This window comes from Drosophila subpulchrella, unplaced genomic scaffold (assembly GCF_014743375.2).
Source record: "Drosophila subpulchrella strain 33 F10 #4 breed RU33 unplaced genomic scaffold, RU_Dsub_v1.1 Primary Assembly Seq354, whole genome shotgun sequence".
NCBI lineage: Eukaryota > Metazoa > Arthropoda > Insecta > Diptera > Drosophilidae > Drosophila > Drosophila subpulchrella.
The window spans coordinates 6,052,548-6,070,119 of NW_023665577.1; the positions used below are offsets into that span (position 1 = coordinate 6,052,548).

General features: G+C 37.3%; 1 protein-coding gene across 2 annotated transcripts in view; it reads right to left on the reverse strand.

The window, feature by feature from the left end:
• LOC119560895 (protein roadkill) overlaps positions 1-17,572 on the reverse strand; it is a 68,929-nt gene that overhangs the window by 41,506 nt on the left and 9,851 nt on the right. The window contains exon 1 of one of the 2 annotated variants that reach the window (XM_037874591.1): positions 16,553-16,836. The exons of the other annotated variant lie outside the window; for it this stretch is intronic. Within the exon in view, the coding sequence (XP_037730519.1) occupies positions 16,553-16,566 (14 nt within the window). The 5' untranslated portion in view covers positions 16,567-16,836. Of the gene's footprint in view, positions 1-16,552; positions 16,837-17,572 lie in introns of those variants that run through there. 2 annotated transcript variants of the gene reach the window in all.

Sequence of the window (17,572 nt, forward strand, 5' to 3'; positions counted from 1 at the left end):
GGAAAGACTCCAACCGAAGTCGAAAACGAAACGAATCGACGTAAAAACGCAGAAAAGAGGGCAAAACTTAAACATATTGCACAGTGGCAGTTGCAATTTATCGATGGGCTTTAATTGGTAATGCTCAGGCTCTGTTTTGTAAAGCCATAAAAGATACATGAAATGGAAAACTAGAAAATAATGTCAACTAAGAGTTTTTACAGGATAGAGACCCAATTTCACAAAATTTCCGTATAAAAAACACTACAAACTTTAAGAGATCAACACAAATTTATTGATTTTTCAGCAACTAAATATTTGAGTGCAGGATACTAAAATACTTTTAAGATAATGATACGTTCCCATTCTTTGACCATTTAAAGCAACACAATCTAGTCAATACAATTTGCATAATTCCTTTCTCTTTCTCGACGCCATAAAATTGGTGAGCCCATTTGCCCAATTTGAATATATTTTACGCTCGTTTTATATAGTTTTAAAGCCACTGTTCGACTTTCGGCATTACAAACACACATAAATGCAAACAACCGACACTTTATGGTTAAACTCATTTGACTTGTTGTCCAATTGTGCAATAAACTAGCAACGACAAATAATTGTAGAAAATGCAAATTTTTTAGGCAAAAGTACAATACAAAAAGAAAAATGTGTTTGAATTCAAAGAAGTCTAGAAAAGCGAACGCAGTATTTTGCGTGAGTCAGAATAAGAAGTTCAGTGAACTAAACTGTGGAGTATGTTTTATAAAATAAATTTAAAATTGCACTTTAAACTATTTATTTATATTTAAAAAATAAATTAAAAAATATTTACAACTTCCGTTTTCAAACATCTTCATATAAGTTAAATCTTTCTTGAAAATATCCCCAGTTTCATATGTCTGGTCTTTGTCCCTTCTATATTTCTAGTAGGAAAAGTCTGGCCAGACCAGACGCCTTCTCAATCGTTAATCCATTCATTGGAGAGTGGGTGTCAGTTTCCAGTCAGTTTGAACTTTTCAAATGGAATTTTAAACAAATGAAATCAGTGGCACACTGCAACAGCCACAAAAGATAAAGATAAAGACAAGAGTCTCTGGGACTCTGAATTTGAGTCTCAGTCTGAGTCTGAGTCTGAGTCTGAGGCAATTGAGATGAGAATTGGTTGACAAGACAGCGGTAACAGCAAAAATAACAGAGGAGAACTGTCATTTGTTATTGTCTTTGTCCGTCACTTTGTTAGTCTGCTGCACACTTCACTCCACTCTAGATTGCAGTTTTTATTGCTGGCAATGCACTGGGAGAAATGAAAGCCAAAGACACCAAAGAAATTAAAGGAACCATAAAAAAATACCATATATTATTATATATGGGATTATTGCTTATTAAAAATAGGTCTTATTTTATTTTACGCTTTATTTTTCTATCTCAGAAAAATAAAATACTATTTTTGTAAAGCCCTTTTTAATTCTTAAATATTTTTCGCGGGTATAAACATAATTTTTCAAATGGTAAAATCAAATTTTGTGATCCTTTAAAATAAAGTTATGAACTTTAAACATCCATACATATTCTTTTGAATTCCTAAAAATATTTCGTAATATTTTTCCTAGTGATTTCCAACAACTCCCCTGGCTGGCAGCACCCACATTAGTTGGCTCAATAGTTTTGAAGCAGATTTCGTTGCCGTTGGACTTTATGATTTCCATTCATTTAGCGGCAAACAGGAAGAGAAAGTAATGCATTGCAGTGGCTTCAACATGGTCTCAGTCTCTGAATTCGACTGTGACTTCAACTTGGAGACTCCGGGGCGCTCTCACTTCATAAATTTACCAGGCAAGGTGTCAAGTCAATGCCAAAGAGCCCGAGAGCTGAGGACGCAGCTGAATCCGATTCCGAGTCCGAATCGGAATTCGAAGCTGAAGTTGGAGTTTCGGTTTGGTTTTGGGTTTTGGGCTGGGGTCTTAGTTTTCAGTTTTGAGTTGAGGCTTCGCCAGTTGCTGGCCGCCAAGTGAATGACAGTTGCCACCTTGAAAACGGCTGCCGTTGGTTTTTGTTATTTTCATTTTTTATTTTTATAGCTGCTGCTGTTATCGAGGCTGCTGTTGCTGCTGTTTTCTGCTGCTGCTGCGGCAGCTGTCGTCGGACCAGCGTCAAGCTTTCATTTAACCAAAGTCAGAGGGAGAAAGAGCCAGGCAGTACACAGAAAAACATATTCACAACTTTATGTTATCTTATGAGAATTGCAACTAACTAGAACTAAAACAATAAATTCTAAATTTCAAGATAAGGAAATCATTCGAGTTTAAAAAAGCTATAAAATCATTTTAAAATTTAACGACAGCTTCATAAAAGAGAAATATAGTTTGATATAGTTATCAAAATAATCTAGAACAAAACACCTTCTTCCTTCTTATTCTCATTAACATTTTTTTTTTAAATATTAAAATGGAATAGTTCAAAAAATCGAGTTATTGGTTTTTAAAATAACAAATAATATAAATAGCTCACAAAATTTAAGTATATTAAAAAAAATTTCATTCTAATTTAAAGAAAACATTTAGCTTGTCTAAACATTGTAAATTTGAGTAGTCAGTATTTTTAAAGTAACAGAGTTATATAAATCAATAAAATCTAATATTACAAATATTTTAAAATGTTTAAGCTTTTATTTTCCACTTTCATATCGGTATTAAAAACTTCGTGACACATTGTCATCCCAAAAATGACTCACACACTCAGTAGTTTATGATGTTTCTTTTTGTTTTGGCTCCGCTGCTTTGCCCTCGCCATGTGTGTGTTTGAAAGCAAATTTCATTTCATTTCTTCATTTGATTTCATTTCGCCGGCTGCCACACCAGACCATCAACTCCCCCCGTCGCAGATACTTTCCTTTACTTTCATTTGAGTGAAAGATACTCGAAGACGCGGCTCCCACTCTTTCTTTTTGTGGCTCTCTGCGAGATGGAAAGAGTGCTCTTTGCGCCGCTGGACGTTTTCATTTTTAGTGAAAAGGACCAATTTCAATTTCACATCGGCTCGCTTTCAAATATATATATCCACGAGATGCTGTGTAGTTAATTATATGTGCATGGCTATCTGGCAGCTGCATTCGCCGCTTGCCGCTCATTTGTAAAAGTATCTTATAGATAAACAGGAAGTAAAGTGAGTTCCATTGGCCGTGGATGCCGCCGCTTTTTGTGCTGCATTTCATTTTAGTTTTCCTCAACACAAAAATTAACTTTTACCTGCAATACGGTTTTATTTTCACTGTGCAGATTAGCGAAGTTTTTCAAATTGCATTTTCCAATGGGTTTTTCGCCTATTCACGGGTGGGCGTTTTGGCCGAAAAGCGCTGGGAGAAAGGCTACATTTAATAGCTTCATTGTGAGTTGAGTGAGTTGAATGAGGAAAAGTTGGCAAATTAAATGGCACGTTTGTATACAAATTTATTGCGATTTCGAATTTAATAAGCAGGTGATTTTAATGTGTCTGCTTATGCAGTATTTAACATCATAACATGTTATAAATGGTTTTGGTTTGGCGAACAGGTGTGGATTTCCGTTTTTCAGGATATAAAATTTAATAAAAATGTAAAACACAAACTTTTAAAAAATAATCTGTATGTAATAGAAATTTCCTTGACCCTTTTGTCTTGAAGAACAGCAATTTCCTTTCTTCCACTACATTTTCCCACTAACTGATTCAATATTTCTGCTTTCCACCTGAGCTCGCATAATCAGCTTCATCTGCCGCTTACAAGCTAAGTAAATACTTTCTAACAACTATCAAATTTCACAGGCCGGCAAAGTGTTAAATTCTCGACAAGCGATGCAGGCGAAGCGATAGGCGCGGTGGTTAACAAGAATTCTCCATCTCGCTCTATAAGGTGAAAGCGCCAGAGATTAGATGGCATAATTTTCACGCTTTTCCGCTAAAAAAAGAAAAGAGAAGTGCGCTTCCCTTCAGACCAGCAGCAACTGAAAACTGAGAACTGATTTATTATACAAATTAAAAAAGCGACCACAAAGAGGCAGGGAAAACCTTTAGTAATTAGTGAGAACTTTGCGCCGTGTCATGCAAATGGGGGAGAGATGGCCGGGCAGAAGGGACGATAGAAAATGATGAACACGAGATCAAAGTGGATAGATAAATATGCTAGAGAAGCGGGGCCCAAGAGATATAATGGAAGCGATTAGCAACAATAAAAAACAGTTGATGTGCCGGGCAGGCCCGTACTCCGATTATACATATTAAAAAGCCAGAGAGCTGGAAGCGGCCATACAAGTTGAGACGACATTAAGTAGCTACAAGATACACACTCCAAACCGCAGCTCTGCTCTTGAGATACTTTTGGACACGAAGCGGAAACACACTCACACCGCCTCAAAAGAATCGAGGGACGATCGACGAGAAGCGGACAGCGGACAAACGGCAGTGTTGGCCACTGAAGAATAAAATAAATAGCTAAACCAAATTTAGTTAAATTTATATAGGAAAAATAACATGTTATTTCAAAAATATCAATTTTTATATAAAAGACAGATCTATTAAGACGGAAAATATTAATACTCTAACCTTATCTAATAATGTGAAGTTCAATCCAGGTAAATTTTTTTTTATAATCTACTCAAATTTCAAAAAATGGTTTACTTTCTGTACCTTCAAATGTAATAAACATTAAAAAAATCTATAAAAATATTCTATATTCTTGTCCTTAAATATTTTTAAAATTCCTTATCCCAATGTTTTATAATAGTAACTTATAAAAACGGCAGTTTTGGTACTGGGGCTCGAACTTCGGAAGTCTGCAGCTAGAAAATAGCCAACTCAGCACCTGTGATATATGGACAAACGGACAGAAACAGAAGGCACGCCTTTGAGCGACTTAACTCTTTGGCTACATCATAAATTTTTAATGTGAAGATGTGCAGAGAGATGCAGCCACAAAAAGACAGAAGACAGGCGACAGAGTAGCACCAGCGACAACAACAACAAATGGAGACCAGCAGTCGGGATCGCGTATCTTAAAGATACAAATTACAAGGGGTAGACATTGAGATTGAGGCCCCGGCAGCCAACAAGAGCAATAAATAAACATCGCCGATATACGGAGGTAGCATGAAAATGATTAAAAGAGCTAAAGACCATGTCTCCGCGGCGTTTCATTCCGCCCGTTTCAGGGCCAAACCGGTGGTTGCAATTTATGCAAATGTCGAGGAAGCTGAAACGTGCGAAAGGAAACGTACATATAATATAACGCTCGGAATCGCTTAATGCATCCAAAAGTCGGGGGAGCCAAGAGTCTCAGTCTCTGTTTCTGTCACTCTTTGGGGCCTGTCATCATTTTTGTCACGCACATTGCCATTCGAAGGCTTCTCTCTTCGCTGTCGGCTCTTCTGTCACAGAAGACGACTCTTCTGCCGTGTGTGTCTTCAGCTTCTTCATTTTCTACAGCTGCTTAGCTTCTTTGTTTCTCTTGTTGCTTTGAATGCCGCCTGCCACTCGAATTCAATTTGTTAAGCGATTAAGCGTGCCGGAACGAAACGAACTGGAATGGAACACCCTAGCGAGGCTACAGTGGAACGAAACTTTAGGTTATGTTGTATACTGTGCGTGTGGCGGCAAACCAGCGAGGCAAATGTACTTTGATTGTTACAAGTAGAACTGTTTATGATTTTCTTTTATAAGAAATGCCGATATAAATATTTCAGAAGACAGGGTATGCTATTATATTATTTGGGAATAACATTTCTTTACATGTTTATAAGGCCCCTAAACCACTGTTCGATCAGACGGCGTCAGTTTTCACCGAGGCACTCATAAATCGCTTGTGCCGTGCTCGGGCTGCTTATGTTATTACCGCTGACTCTTGTAGGGCTCTCGTGGGCCGGCTGCCTCGTAAGTATCTTTCGGATTTATGCATTGTTTATGTTGAAATCCAGCGTGGTTATGTCTGGTGCGGTCTGTCTGTCCGGCGTCCATTGATTTCAATTATAACCCAGTTTCATTAATGCAGTTTACTTTAACCCCTCCACCCCACGCACCGTATATAGATATATATATTATATATAGTGCTCTCTTTTCGGCCTTTTAGCTCACTTTTTGAGGTTGGCTTGGCTCGCGGTCCGCAATCTCATTGTCAGATAATTATCACTGGGGCGGGTGTGCGTGTGTGTACTTTTGGAAACCCTGACCTGAAACGATATTATTTCTGTTTACTTTTGCTTAGCCTCTGTGTGGACTCTAATAGGCGTTTGTTTCGCGAGCTATTTGCGGCCCATTTTCAGTCCAACTTTCCTAGTTCAAATCTTCTGTAACTCAAATAGCATTGAAAAACTTTTAGACAAAGTTAGTAATTATTTTAAAAATGACGTACCACTCAGAAAAGTCTTTTACAATATCCTCTACCTATTTGGTCTATTCCCCTTACCTCCCACATTTTGTATGGGATTTTCTAGGGGATATTGATTATGAAATATGGAAAATCTACCAACGACATACATGGAAAATCGCTCTGCTATCGAAATCGATATTTGAACAAAGGCAATTACAGATAATGGGTGGTATGGTGGGGGCTGTATCGTTGTTGTGGTCGCTCGCATATAATTATCATTAAATGCACGTGGCGCACTCACAAAACCAATATGAGAGTCTCTCGATATGACACACCCATGCTGGTTTCGTATCCTGTAGAAATCCTGCGAGTGTCTCCTTATAATAATATTTTTTTTTACCGCTGTTGTTGGAATTTATATATTTTCTGTATTTCTCCCTTTGTGTTCGGAGCATCGACCATGAAAAGTCCAATGATAAACGAGCCCCGGCCAACAATAACAACAACCAGCTCGACGAAAATTGTAGTTGATGACCTCAGATAGACACTTTCAAGGATACGACAAAAACGACGTCAGAGAAGGTTGTTGTTGGTGCCGCTCGCATTAACCAAGCAAAGGTTAAAGGTACCAACAACAACAAAAACCATCAAAATTACTACCACTGCGACGGGTATTACAAGGTTAGAACGTTGCTCGACTCTCAGTTCAGTTCAGTTCGGCTGAGTTCAGTTTGCCTGGGTTTCACTTTGGGTCTGGGCTCGATGTAGTTGGCTGTTCCCATCGCCTGGTGGCCAATGAAATGAAATATCCACAGCCAACCCGAGACAGTCCAAGGGAATAAGCGAATTAAAAAATGAAACGGATGACAAAGGAGGTGGTTTCATCTGGGGAAGCTCAAATACCCTTTCAATAAGGTGGTTCCAAAAGGTGTTTTAAAAATACTGCACTATTTCAGAACTTATTATTAAAAATATCATAAATATTAGATATTAGAAAAAAAAAAATTTAATGTCATGAAAACATAACATACAAAAATCAGGACTTCTTTCAGTTACAAACTTTTTTTAATACTAAATTTCAAATGATATGAATTTATACAGTATATATTTTTAATGGAAAATAAATTGTATACTACAGTTGAAGCATTTTATTACAATTTTTGGTATTTTAAAAGTATCTCAGTACTTGGTAAACTGCGAACTCTATAAGACGTATGCCCTTTATAAACTGAGGGCAAAAAGTATTGCACCGCGTAAATTACACAAAGTGAGACAAAGAGGCAAGATAAAAAAGGAGAGGGATAGAAAGACATTGGCTAGCAACAGGCGATGGGCAACAACAAAATAAGCGTAATAATAGTAGTAATGAAATAGAAGCGCAACTGTGGGCAGGGCTGTACTTAGGAGGGGGGCAAAGGGAATCCCACCAGGGGTATGATTGTATTAATCACAGGAGGAGGAATCAGCCATATATATAAACATTCAGACAGAGAGAAGAGGAAGGAAAACCATCTGGTGCGATTCAAGCGAATCAAATAATTGTAGTTTGCAAATGGAAATTATAAAGAAGCCAAACAAGACAAAGTGGGAGGTAAAGGGGCGGAACGAAGAAGGAAACAACATCATTTGGGCGTTTCAACATCTAAAGATTGATATACTCTAAGGAAAACACGAAAAATCAACAACAAGATATCATTATCAATCGTTTCTCTTTTGCTAAACCAGAATTTATGGTTTCATGTAGCACTATTAAAGTGTTTATGAGCTAAACTTCCTTGAGATATGCACGATCTAAAGCTATCAATGCTATTATTTAGAATTGCACACATTAGTCTGCAATTAGAACATGTGGCATTGTATTGCATTGATCATAAAAATCTATTAAATCTGTACAGAACCATGTAATTTAAAATCTACTAGAAAGATTAAAGTTCCTAAGCGTCAGCACATATTTCCCCAATGCACTTAGATGTGTAACAGAATTTTGAAATTAAATTCGATACCCCAATGGACTACAATATAAATCTTTTAAATCAGTTTTATTTCAAAATTTCAGTACAATCGTTACGATAACATTTAGTTTTATGATATAACATCTCGTAACTCAACACATTTCTTGCCATTACCCAATCGCTTTGTTTTCCTTACTTATCAAACGATATCCATAGCCGAGAGTAATTACATTTCCCAAGTGCTCAATAAGCTCATAGATCGCTTTTGTATATTTTCCCCTGCCAACCACCCACAATTGTTTATTGGGAATGCCATAATTAAAATACTATCGCCGCTTCATAAGATGAATGTTGTATATGCTACGCAAATACTGTATACATATACAACCACTTCTAGCAGGCCCGAAAGTGGAGACAAAAAAAATATATATATCAGAGCAGCAGAAACAGAGACGGCATCAGTTTTCAGAATTAGGTCAAGTTTCGGTTTTATTACCCCAGCACGAGAGTGTGTGCGTTGAGGGAACTTTACTTCATCATACAACTCGGCTGATTCGTTCCCCAAGGGAACACACCCTGGGATGCTCTGCATGCGTGTATAATTTCCTTTGATTAAATCATAAAATATGCAAAAATACAAAGCCAGAAAATAAATGTACAACAACAAAAGTTTTTCGGTGCCCAAAAAGGCGGAAACTAGGTCAGAGTTTGGGGCTGGCTGCCCCAAAAAAAAAGAAAGAAAAACCAAAAACAAGAAGACAACAGCAGAGCAGCAGCAGCCATTCCAGTGAGTTGAGAGTTATTTTGCGGTTGCCAAGCTGTCTCACACGGCGTATGCGTAATGTGAAAAATTTTGTTGAATCACTGTTGCCACCGCCAGATAACAGAAACTAGCTAAAACGAGCCATTGATAAGACTATTTATTTTTAGACATTCTAAAAATATCTCAGCTTAAAGTTTACTACTAGTAAATTACTAGCTTTTTGAGTAAACAAGAATTTACTACTTCAACTACACATGATTCCATATCATTGTTTGCATTAGGATTGTTTTCTCATCCTCAAGATAAACTAAAAGTACGGTTTAAACCTAGAATTGCAAATTTTGAGTTTAAAAGCTACACTTAGCTTAAGTTTTTAACCATTTATCATTTTTAACTTAAGATATAGCCTTCAAATATAAAATATTTATTAAATATTATATCCTCTAGGTAAAATCTTATCATCAGTTATCAGTTATCTTAATCATCAGTTATCCAAGGGGTTTTAAGAACACATTGTCCATTCCTTAATGTTCATATGATTTTAAACATATATTTTTAATATTTATGGTCGAACCATCAGATGTAAAATTTGATAAAAAAGAATTATGCAAAGTAACGATCAAAATGCATTTTTTTCTTTTTTTGACGTTTAAAATCCGCCAGAGGTGCCATATTTCGGCCCACTTGTCCGCACTGCTCCCGAGGCCTAAAAGGTCAAGCTGGTAGCTTCAATCAGCGGCAGCAGATGTAGAGGTAAGTGAGCAGATGAACAGAGGTAGTGGCTGTTTTCAGCATTGAGAGGAGACGAAACGACCCCCGGCAGAAGGCGAGTGGCGGGGCAATTAGCGCGCAATTGACCTACATTGGGGCAACATTAATGGTGTCAATAGTAAACGAGACTGCGACGACAACTCGCTGCCGCTCAGCTCTGCTCGGTTGAGTTCAGTTCAGTTGGGTTGGCTTGGTTTGCTATAGTTCGGCGAGCGAAATACAAAAAAAATATATTTAAAAAAAACTGCTCAATGTTTATGCACGCACACTGAAATATATAGACGTAAGTAAACCAAGGGAGCCGCCGCAGCATAAATTCCAAGTGCAATCAGCGTAGGAAAACAAATTACACACTTTTCAAATTATGCCTCACCTTCGGAAAAGTCTGAAACATAATCTGCGCCGAAACGAAAACGAAAACCTTGCTCGGCGAATACTTCGATGCAATTATTTCTGTCAGTGTCGCCTTGTGACGTCAGCGCAATGGGGGCACTAGGAAGCGATCACTTGGCGATTCATTGAGCTTCGAATGGGGCAAATAGAATAGGGAAATAAAGATAATATTAGCTTTACAATAGCACGCCGCCCTTCAAAAATGTGCATGGGTGTACCTTGTACTATATAGGGAAATATATTGCTAAGAAAAATGTAACAACGTTTTTTTAGAAGTAAACAAATTTGTAAAGAACCCATTTATAGGAATAATAGATCGTGCTGATCTACTTGGTATTAATAAAAAGTTAATGGTATAATGGTAATAGATGGAATAAATTATAGCTTGGTAACGCTCAAAAATCCCATCTGGTTTAAGCCGCTAATCTTTATTAAACTGTTAAATCTCTATTTTATATCTTTCGGAAAAATGAAGACTTATTATCAATATAAATATTTTTATAAATAGGTCTAAGTATTTCTAAATATTTATATTAAAAAAAGATGTAACATTTTTCGAAAGATAGAATTAAACTTATATTTTTCTGTTTTGTATCTTTCGAAAAAATTAATTCTTATTAAGAATATAAACATTTTTAAATATAGGTCTAAGTATTTCGAAATATTAATATTTGAAAAAAGATGTTACATCCTACGAAGATACGAATAATTTAAAAAAAAATTAATTCTTAATAAAAATTTAAACATTTTAAAAATATAGGTCTAAGTATTTATAAATAATAATTTTTAAAAAAGAGGTTACATTTTTCGAAAGATACGAAATAAAAATAACAAAGAATTGAAGATTTCTTTCATGTATTTTACAATTTTTAGGCTCTTAGGATATCAAAGATATTCAGAGGAAGGGGAAGAGAATCACTTCAAATGTGGCCTCTAAAATAATGACTATTTCCCCCAAGTGCGCGAGCATTACAACCAATTCAAGAATCTTGGCCGAAACAAATGAAGGCGCTGCATTTTGTGGCGAGATGCGTGAGATATATCTTTGGCGCTATATTTTTCTTGGCCTCTGAAGAGACAGGCCCCCACCCTCGGCAGCGACGCCGGCAGAGGTCGGAGCAGAGCAGCTGCGGCGTCGGCAGAGCAGCAGCATGTAAGTTGTACACGATAAATGAGAAATGAGGTTACCTACTTTTTAAGAAGGTCAATACGACCCAAAACAAATGAGCGAGGCAACGCCAGGCAGCGACGTCGGCAGAGGCAGAGGCAGCGGTGGCACAGAGTGGGAGAGCGAGGCAGCAGCAGCAGCAGCAGAGAGACAACGCGTGAGAGAGAGAGGGAGCGCGAGAGCCAAAGCTCAGTGACCATGTAAGCAGCGCCGACGTCGACCGCGCTGCCAGCGAAACATACCACAAACATTACAGCAAACGTTTTCAATGAAAACAAAAGTAGTACACACTGAGGCTGACGTCGCCGCCGCCGTCGAGGGTGGCAGCGCAGTCGGCGCCGGCAGCGACGCTGACGTCAGCGTTGGCGGCATGTAAGTAGTGTCCAAAGTTGGTGACGAATTCGGGGCTAAGATTTCGATTTCTGTGGCCACATGCGAGGGCGACTGCGCAGCCAGCGCAGCGAGGGCGCGGCCATCGCACAGTGAGAAAAATTGGGCTACTCTCTGGAAAACCACTTAAAATATCGAGACTAAGAGCGGATCAGTTATGGAAAACTTGTATATAACTTTATGAAATATCTAGTTTTAAAGAACTAATCAAACTATAGAAAACTAGGAGTTTAGAAAAACTCCATATTTTGAAAGTTCTTAGTTTGAAAAAAACTTCGAGATATAAAGATTATTATATTGAGAACTTTGAGTTCTGGAATATCTTGAGTTAAAGAAAACATGGTCATAGAAAACATGAATGTATTTAAAATATGCTCCTTAAGTCTGCTCTTTGGTTTTAAGATTTATCACTCATATGTACGTACTGTTCTCTTAAATCCAAAGTTTATTTTAAATAAGGTGGCGTAGAATTCAACCAAACATAACTTTTCCTTATTTTAACAATAAGACAACAAAGTAGGAAGATGCTTTTTATAACCCAAATTCCAACTGGCATATGAGTAATTTTTAAGTTTTCGAATTTGGGCACAGACTCTGGTACCAAATATGTATACATATATATTTTTGTCTTTCAGTCGCCCTCTTCATTGTCCCCAGTGTAAGAAAGTTTTAGAAGTTAATGTAATGCATTTAAAAAAACGTCTATTTTTTGTCAAATACTTGACCTTAAATATTCCAGTACTCATATACCTTGGATGGGAGTTTCCAGAATTAGGAACCCCTTTCAGAAAAACCAAAACAAATTTAGTTGGAATCCAAACAAACTCCAAATTTGGTTGAAATAGGTTACTGGGAAACTCTGGTATGACTATAACGTCGTATTAAGGAAATAAACTTCAAAGATATGTAGGATTTGGCCAGTTTCTTTGTAAGCAAAAGTTGCCACCTCTGCCGACACCTCCAAAGCAGCCGACCGCTTGTAACGAGGCTAAATCGGAGCAGAGGCAGAGGCAGAGGCAGCGGCGGCGACTGCGACTGCGACGCTTTTGTATCGAGCACGCCGCCAACGCTTTTCAGCTAGCTGCATTTTTGTCGCTGGGCAGAGCTGCCGACGCTCTGCTCGGCTGCGTTGTTTTGCTTTTTGCTTTTAGCCTCCACCTCCTTTCGACTGTGTGCATTGTTTCATCGCGTTTTGTTGTAAACATTTCTGTTTGTTGTTTCGCATTCGAATGTTTGAATGCGATTGCGGATTGCGGGCGAGAATGAAGTGCTGTAATTGAGATTAGTGGGCGATTGGGGCGCTTAGCCGAAGCCAAATTAACGGATAAATGAAAGCGGCTAATAAGTGACCTTTTACTTTTACGATATCTAGATTATAATAGTAGCTATACCGTTAGACATTTTTTCTGTATTTTAACCTCTAATAAATTTTGCAGCCTTCAAACCTATCATAATATCTAAACCGTTTAATGTCTTAATGGTTTTATTAGTTTTTTTTCCAAAATCTACAAAATATCCACCACAAACCTGAATTCTTCTCATCCTTCAAATCTCAATAAATAAATATCAGGGTCATATTATACTTTGGTTCTATCAAAAAACACATAATATATACATAGCTATAAAATGGTCTCAAAGGCTTAAAAAAAAATTGCGTATTATATTTTGGTCATCTTCTAATAAAAGATTAGAACTAGAATTAATTAGAATGTCAGAAATGGCGCTTATGATTTAATGTTAAGATAGCTTTGACTAGTTCTTGACAAAACTGGGTTGAAAGCTGATTTTGATTCTGTTTCTGCATGAGAATCCATTACTTTTGCCTCGACCCATATCATAATACCCTTGGTACGGTTAACCAATTAGGCTGCCAGTGATAGGCTGTCATAGTATACCCACAGTAGCAACAAATTTTGAATCAATAAGTTAGTTAAGTTCCCTTTCCACCCACAAAACACACACACACACGTCCCTGTGTTAGCCAGTTTGAAGGCATGAGGGTCAATGATTGTAGCTTCGTTGCGGGTGGCTGACAACAGCAACAACAACCTTAGATACACACGCACACACAAGTGCGACAACAACCACACAGATACACTTGAATTGTGTCATTGTTATCGGGCGCGGAATCGTGAGTTTTGTGGCATGAACATTGAAATGAAATCATGTCATCGATATAAATATAGAACGAGAATGTTTTTTGGGGCCTTTTCCTCTCTCTCCAACTTTATCTATCGGAACTGACAAAGTTTGAGGGCCATCCCCTGGCTGAAAATTATGGATTGGCTTATTAGGGAAAACCTTCACTCTCAGTGACCACATCGATTTACCCCAACCCCAATCAATTTGATTAAACCCTGGGACCTTAAAAGCTCTTCAACAGGTTCGACATCGACTCACACAGTCTGTCTGTCAGTCTCAGTGTCACAAAAGCGACAAACTCAAAGAACCTTGGATGCCAAACGGCATATTGAATGTGTCAAATCAAGATATTGAGAAATATTTGGGAAATGTCATGCTTTTAGACGGCGAAATTCCTTATATAAGCCAATTAGTGGGTAACTTTAAATTACACTACTAAATTGGTTTGTTTGGTATCAGGGACCTTTTGGAATACAACGAACTTTCGACGGATCATACGCAACAAAATAACTTCGATTTTCATGGAAATGAAAATGATAGTTTTGAAAATTTTTTTTTTTAAACATGTTCTTATTATATGGACAATATTGAACCTTATACATCTTTTATAATAGTTTCAAGGAATTGTAATATTGGGTAATAATATTCTGTATAATCTCTTGGATAATTGATCCGATTAGTTAAGTAATATTTCAATACTTGATAACATTATAGTATAAAATTAGTATAGGAAGTGCAATATGGTTATTAAAGTTAGTATTTCCACACTCGTATTGACTACTACACAACTTAAATTGCCCTCATATGCTGATCCCGCAAAGGTTTTCACATTGAAATATTATCAAATGTAATTACGCAAAATCATAGAGCAAAACGACCTTATCGCACAAATTGAAACAGCAACCACAATAGCAAAACGCTTTTGTAACCCATGATTACAACAAACAAACAAGCACACATACACACACAATCGAAGGCAGGGGCATGTAATTGTAATTACAAATGGAAACACCTTCGCACAAAATAGAAAAAAAAGAGTACACATCAACTACAAAAAGCTTGCACACACTTCCTCATAGACAATAAAAAAAAAATAGCTACAACTACAAGGGAAATAACCCGTTACAAGAACAAAACATAAACAAAGTGGGAGAGAGATTACTATAGTGCACATGTGTGCCCTTCTTCTTATTCTTCCTCTCCCTCTCTCACTCCCCCTTGCGGCAAATTCACCTTCGGTCAAATGAATTAAAATGAATTAGCACGAGGCTTGCATGCTCTTTCTACCTCTCCCTCCCCCTCTCTCTCTTTCTGGGAGAGAAAGATCACTCAAAATCGTCGTCTACTTTCTCTCTATAAATAGTGAAAATCGGACTTCCAATGCTAAAGACATTTCGAAATCCGAATCCGTGAAAGTAAAACACACAAGGGTCAATTTCTCATCTCCCTCACTCCACCACCCACCAGCCTGTAATGGGTAATTTATCCATGTCTATCTCTTTCTCTCTCTGAAAAAAGTTTTCAACTCACAATTACGGCCATTTCTACACAGTAAAAAATAATGATAATATTTTGACGTGTGAATAATTTTAAAATGCAACAAAAGTGTTAACTTTTATTAAAACAACCATAACTGGTTAAAGTGCAGGTTCAAAACCCACCTCTTACCATTTTTCAGTTTATCAGCAATTTTAAACTCTAAAAACAAGTAGAAATGTTTAAAATACTAAAAATTCGTTTTTAAAGTCTTTGAATTAATCGAATTATGTATGTTTTTTCCAGCTTTATTCTCCAAACGTTTTCCCCATTATTTTTCTCGTATTTCATTACACTCTATGAAAGCGAGGGGTCAGGCGATATTTATCTGCCATATGGTTTGCACTTGACTATAACGGTAATTACATCTAGGCACGGCATTGCCCCTGAATTTTAATGCAATGCACACACACGAGCGCATCAAATGTTGCACATTTCGTTTGATTGTTTCCTCGATTTCGCGCATTCGCCTTGCTATTTGTTATTGCTGATGTATTTTTCATAGCTTAACGGTAATCACTTTTTGCGACGACATTGAATTCTCGTTACTACCGTGGGCATCACTAATTGATCCGTAAAGATCGTCAAGTCCTATGGGAGGTTAAAGATTTTCTAATGGTAATCAGTCCATACAACCATTATGATACTAAAGGATCGTTGAATAACAGTTGTATACTAGGCCAATACAATATAAATTACCTAAGAGTTTTATCTTATTTCGTTAATTCTCGTTACTACCGTGGACATCACTAATTGATCCGTAAAGATCGTCAAGTCCTATGGGAGATTTAAGATTTCCTAATGGGTTCTAAGCAGTCCATATGTACATACAACCATTATGAAACTAAAGAATCGTCGAATAAGAGTTGTATACTTGTTAAGTAAGGACAATACAATAGAAATTACCAAAGAGATTTATCTTATTTCGTGATAAGACAAGAAAATAATATAACTGCATTTGGCATAATCTTATCTAACGAAAATTGCTGTTAACTGTCAGAGATTTACACTTCAAGTAGATTATAAATCATCTTATAAGTCATATCGAAATGAAAAAGAAACTAGCTTTTGAAACTTAAAAACTAAATTTAAACATTTTCTTGTTCTAGTAAGTTTTTTCTTACCTGGCTAGAGCCATTCTAACATGAGAGAGCCCTCCAAGAGGCAACGCCAGGGTATCCACTTTGAAGGTTTTCTTCTACAACTTCCCACACGGAACTCAAAGGGAAAATCAAAACTTGTGCTTTGATTTCTCCGACTTGCTAATACTTTTATTACTTGATATTTCTTATGATATTATAGATATTTCTTGTTTTTGGCACTTAATGGAATACTTTTAAAGAGGTCTTAACTTATTCGTAGCACATCAACGTCATCTTGATTTTAGGCCGGGTGATTTAAAGAGGATCTAGGGTAGGTAAATTTAGTTAAGTTTAACTAACAACGACAGTACGCCTTGAAATATGCAACTTTTTTTTTGTCAAACACCTCTGCGAACCAAAAAAAATTGAGATTAGCCCAAATGAAAAGAACACCGGGAAATTTTATCACATTCAATTGCGAGACGAACGTGGTTGACCATATAACGACCAGGTTCTGTACAACCCGTCGCATACGTGATATTTGCACGCGAAATTATCAAAAAAGCCCAACGGCACACAAATATTATCGCGTCCCTCTCACTCACTCACACACCGAAAGAGAAGGGTGAAAAAACCAGCGTACAATGTTCAATGCCAAATCAAAATAAAAATAAAGCCAGCAACAAAAGATACTGAACAACATCGAAAAAAGCAAAATAAATATGAGTGATTCAAGTTATCAGCAGAATTTGGTGTGATAAGCCAAATTAAACAAAGACTTTTGTGTAGCGATAGCCCCATCTCTCTCACTCGCCCACTCATCAGCGGTTGCACTTGTCTCTTTCTGGGCAGCATTTGCACATGGCTCTCGCTTGCCGGCATTAAAAAACGCTCAGCCTCGGCCAATAAGTAACGAAATCAATAAATACAAAAATGCGAAAGAAAAAGCCAAGAGGAGGCAGCGCTTCCGCAGCTGGCCGGCAAAATAATCAGTGCAAAAGCAGCTTTGGAGGTCACCACTGACGCCCCAAGACGCGGCTAGAAGAAGAGACCCTCTCGCCA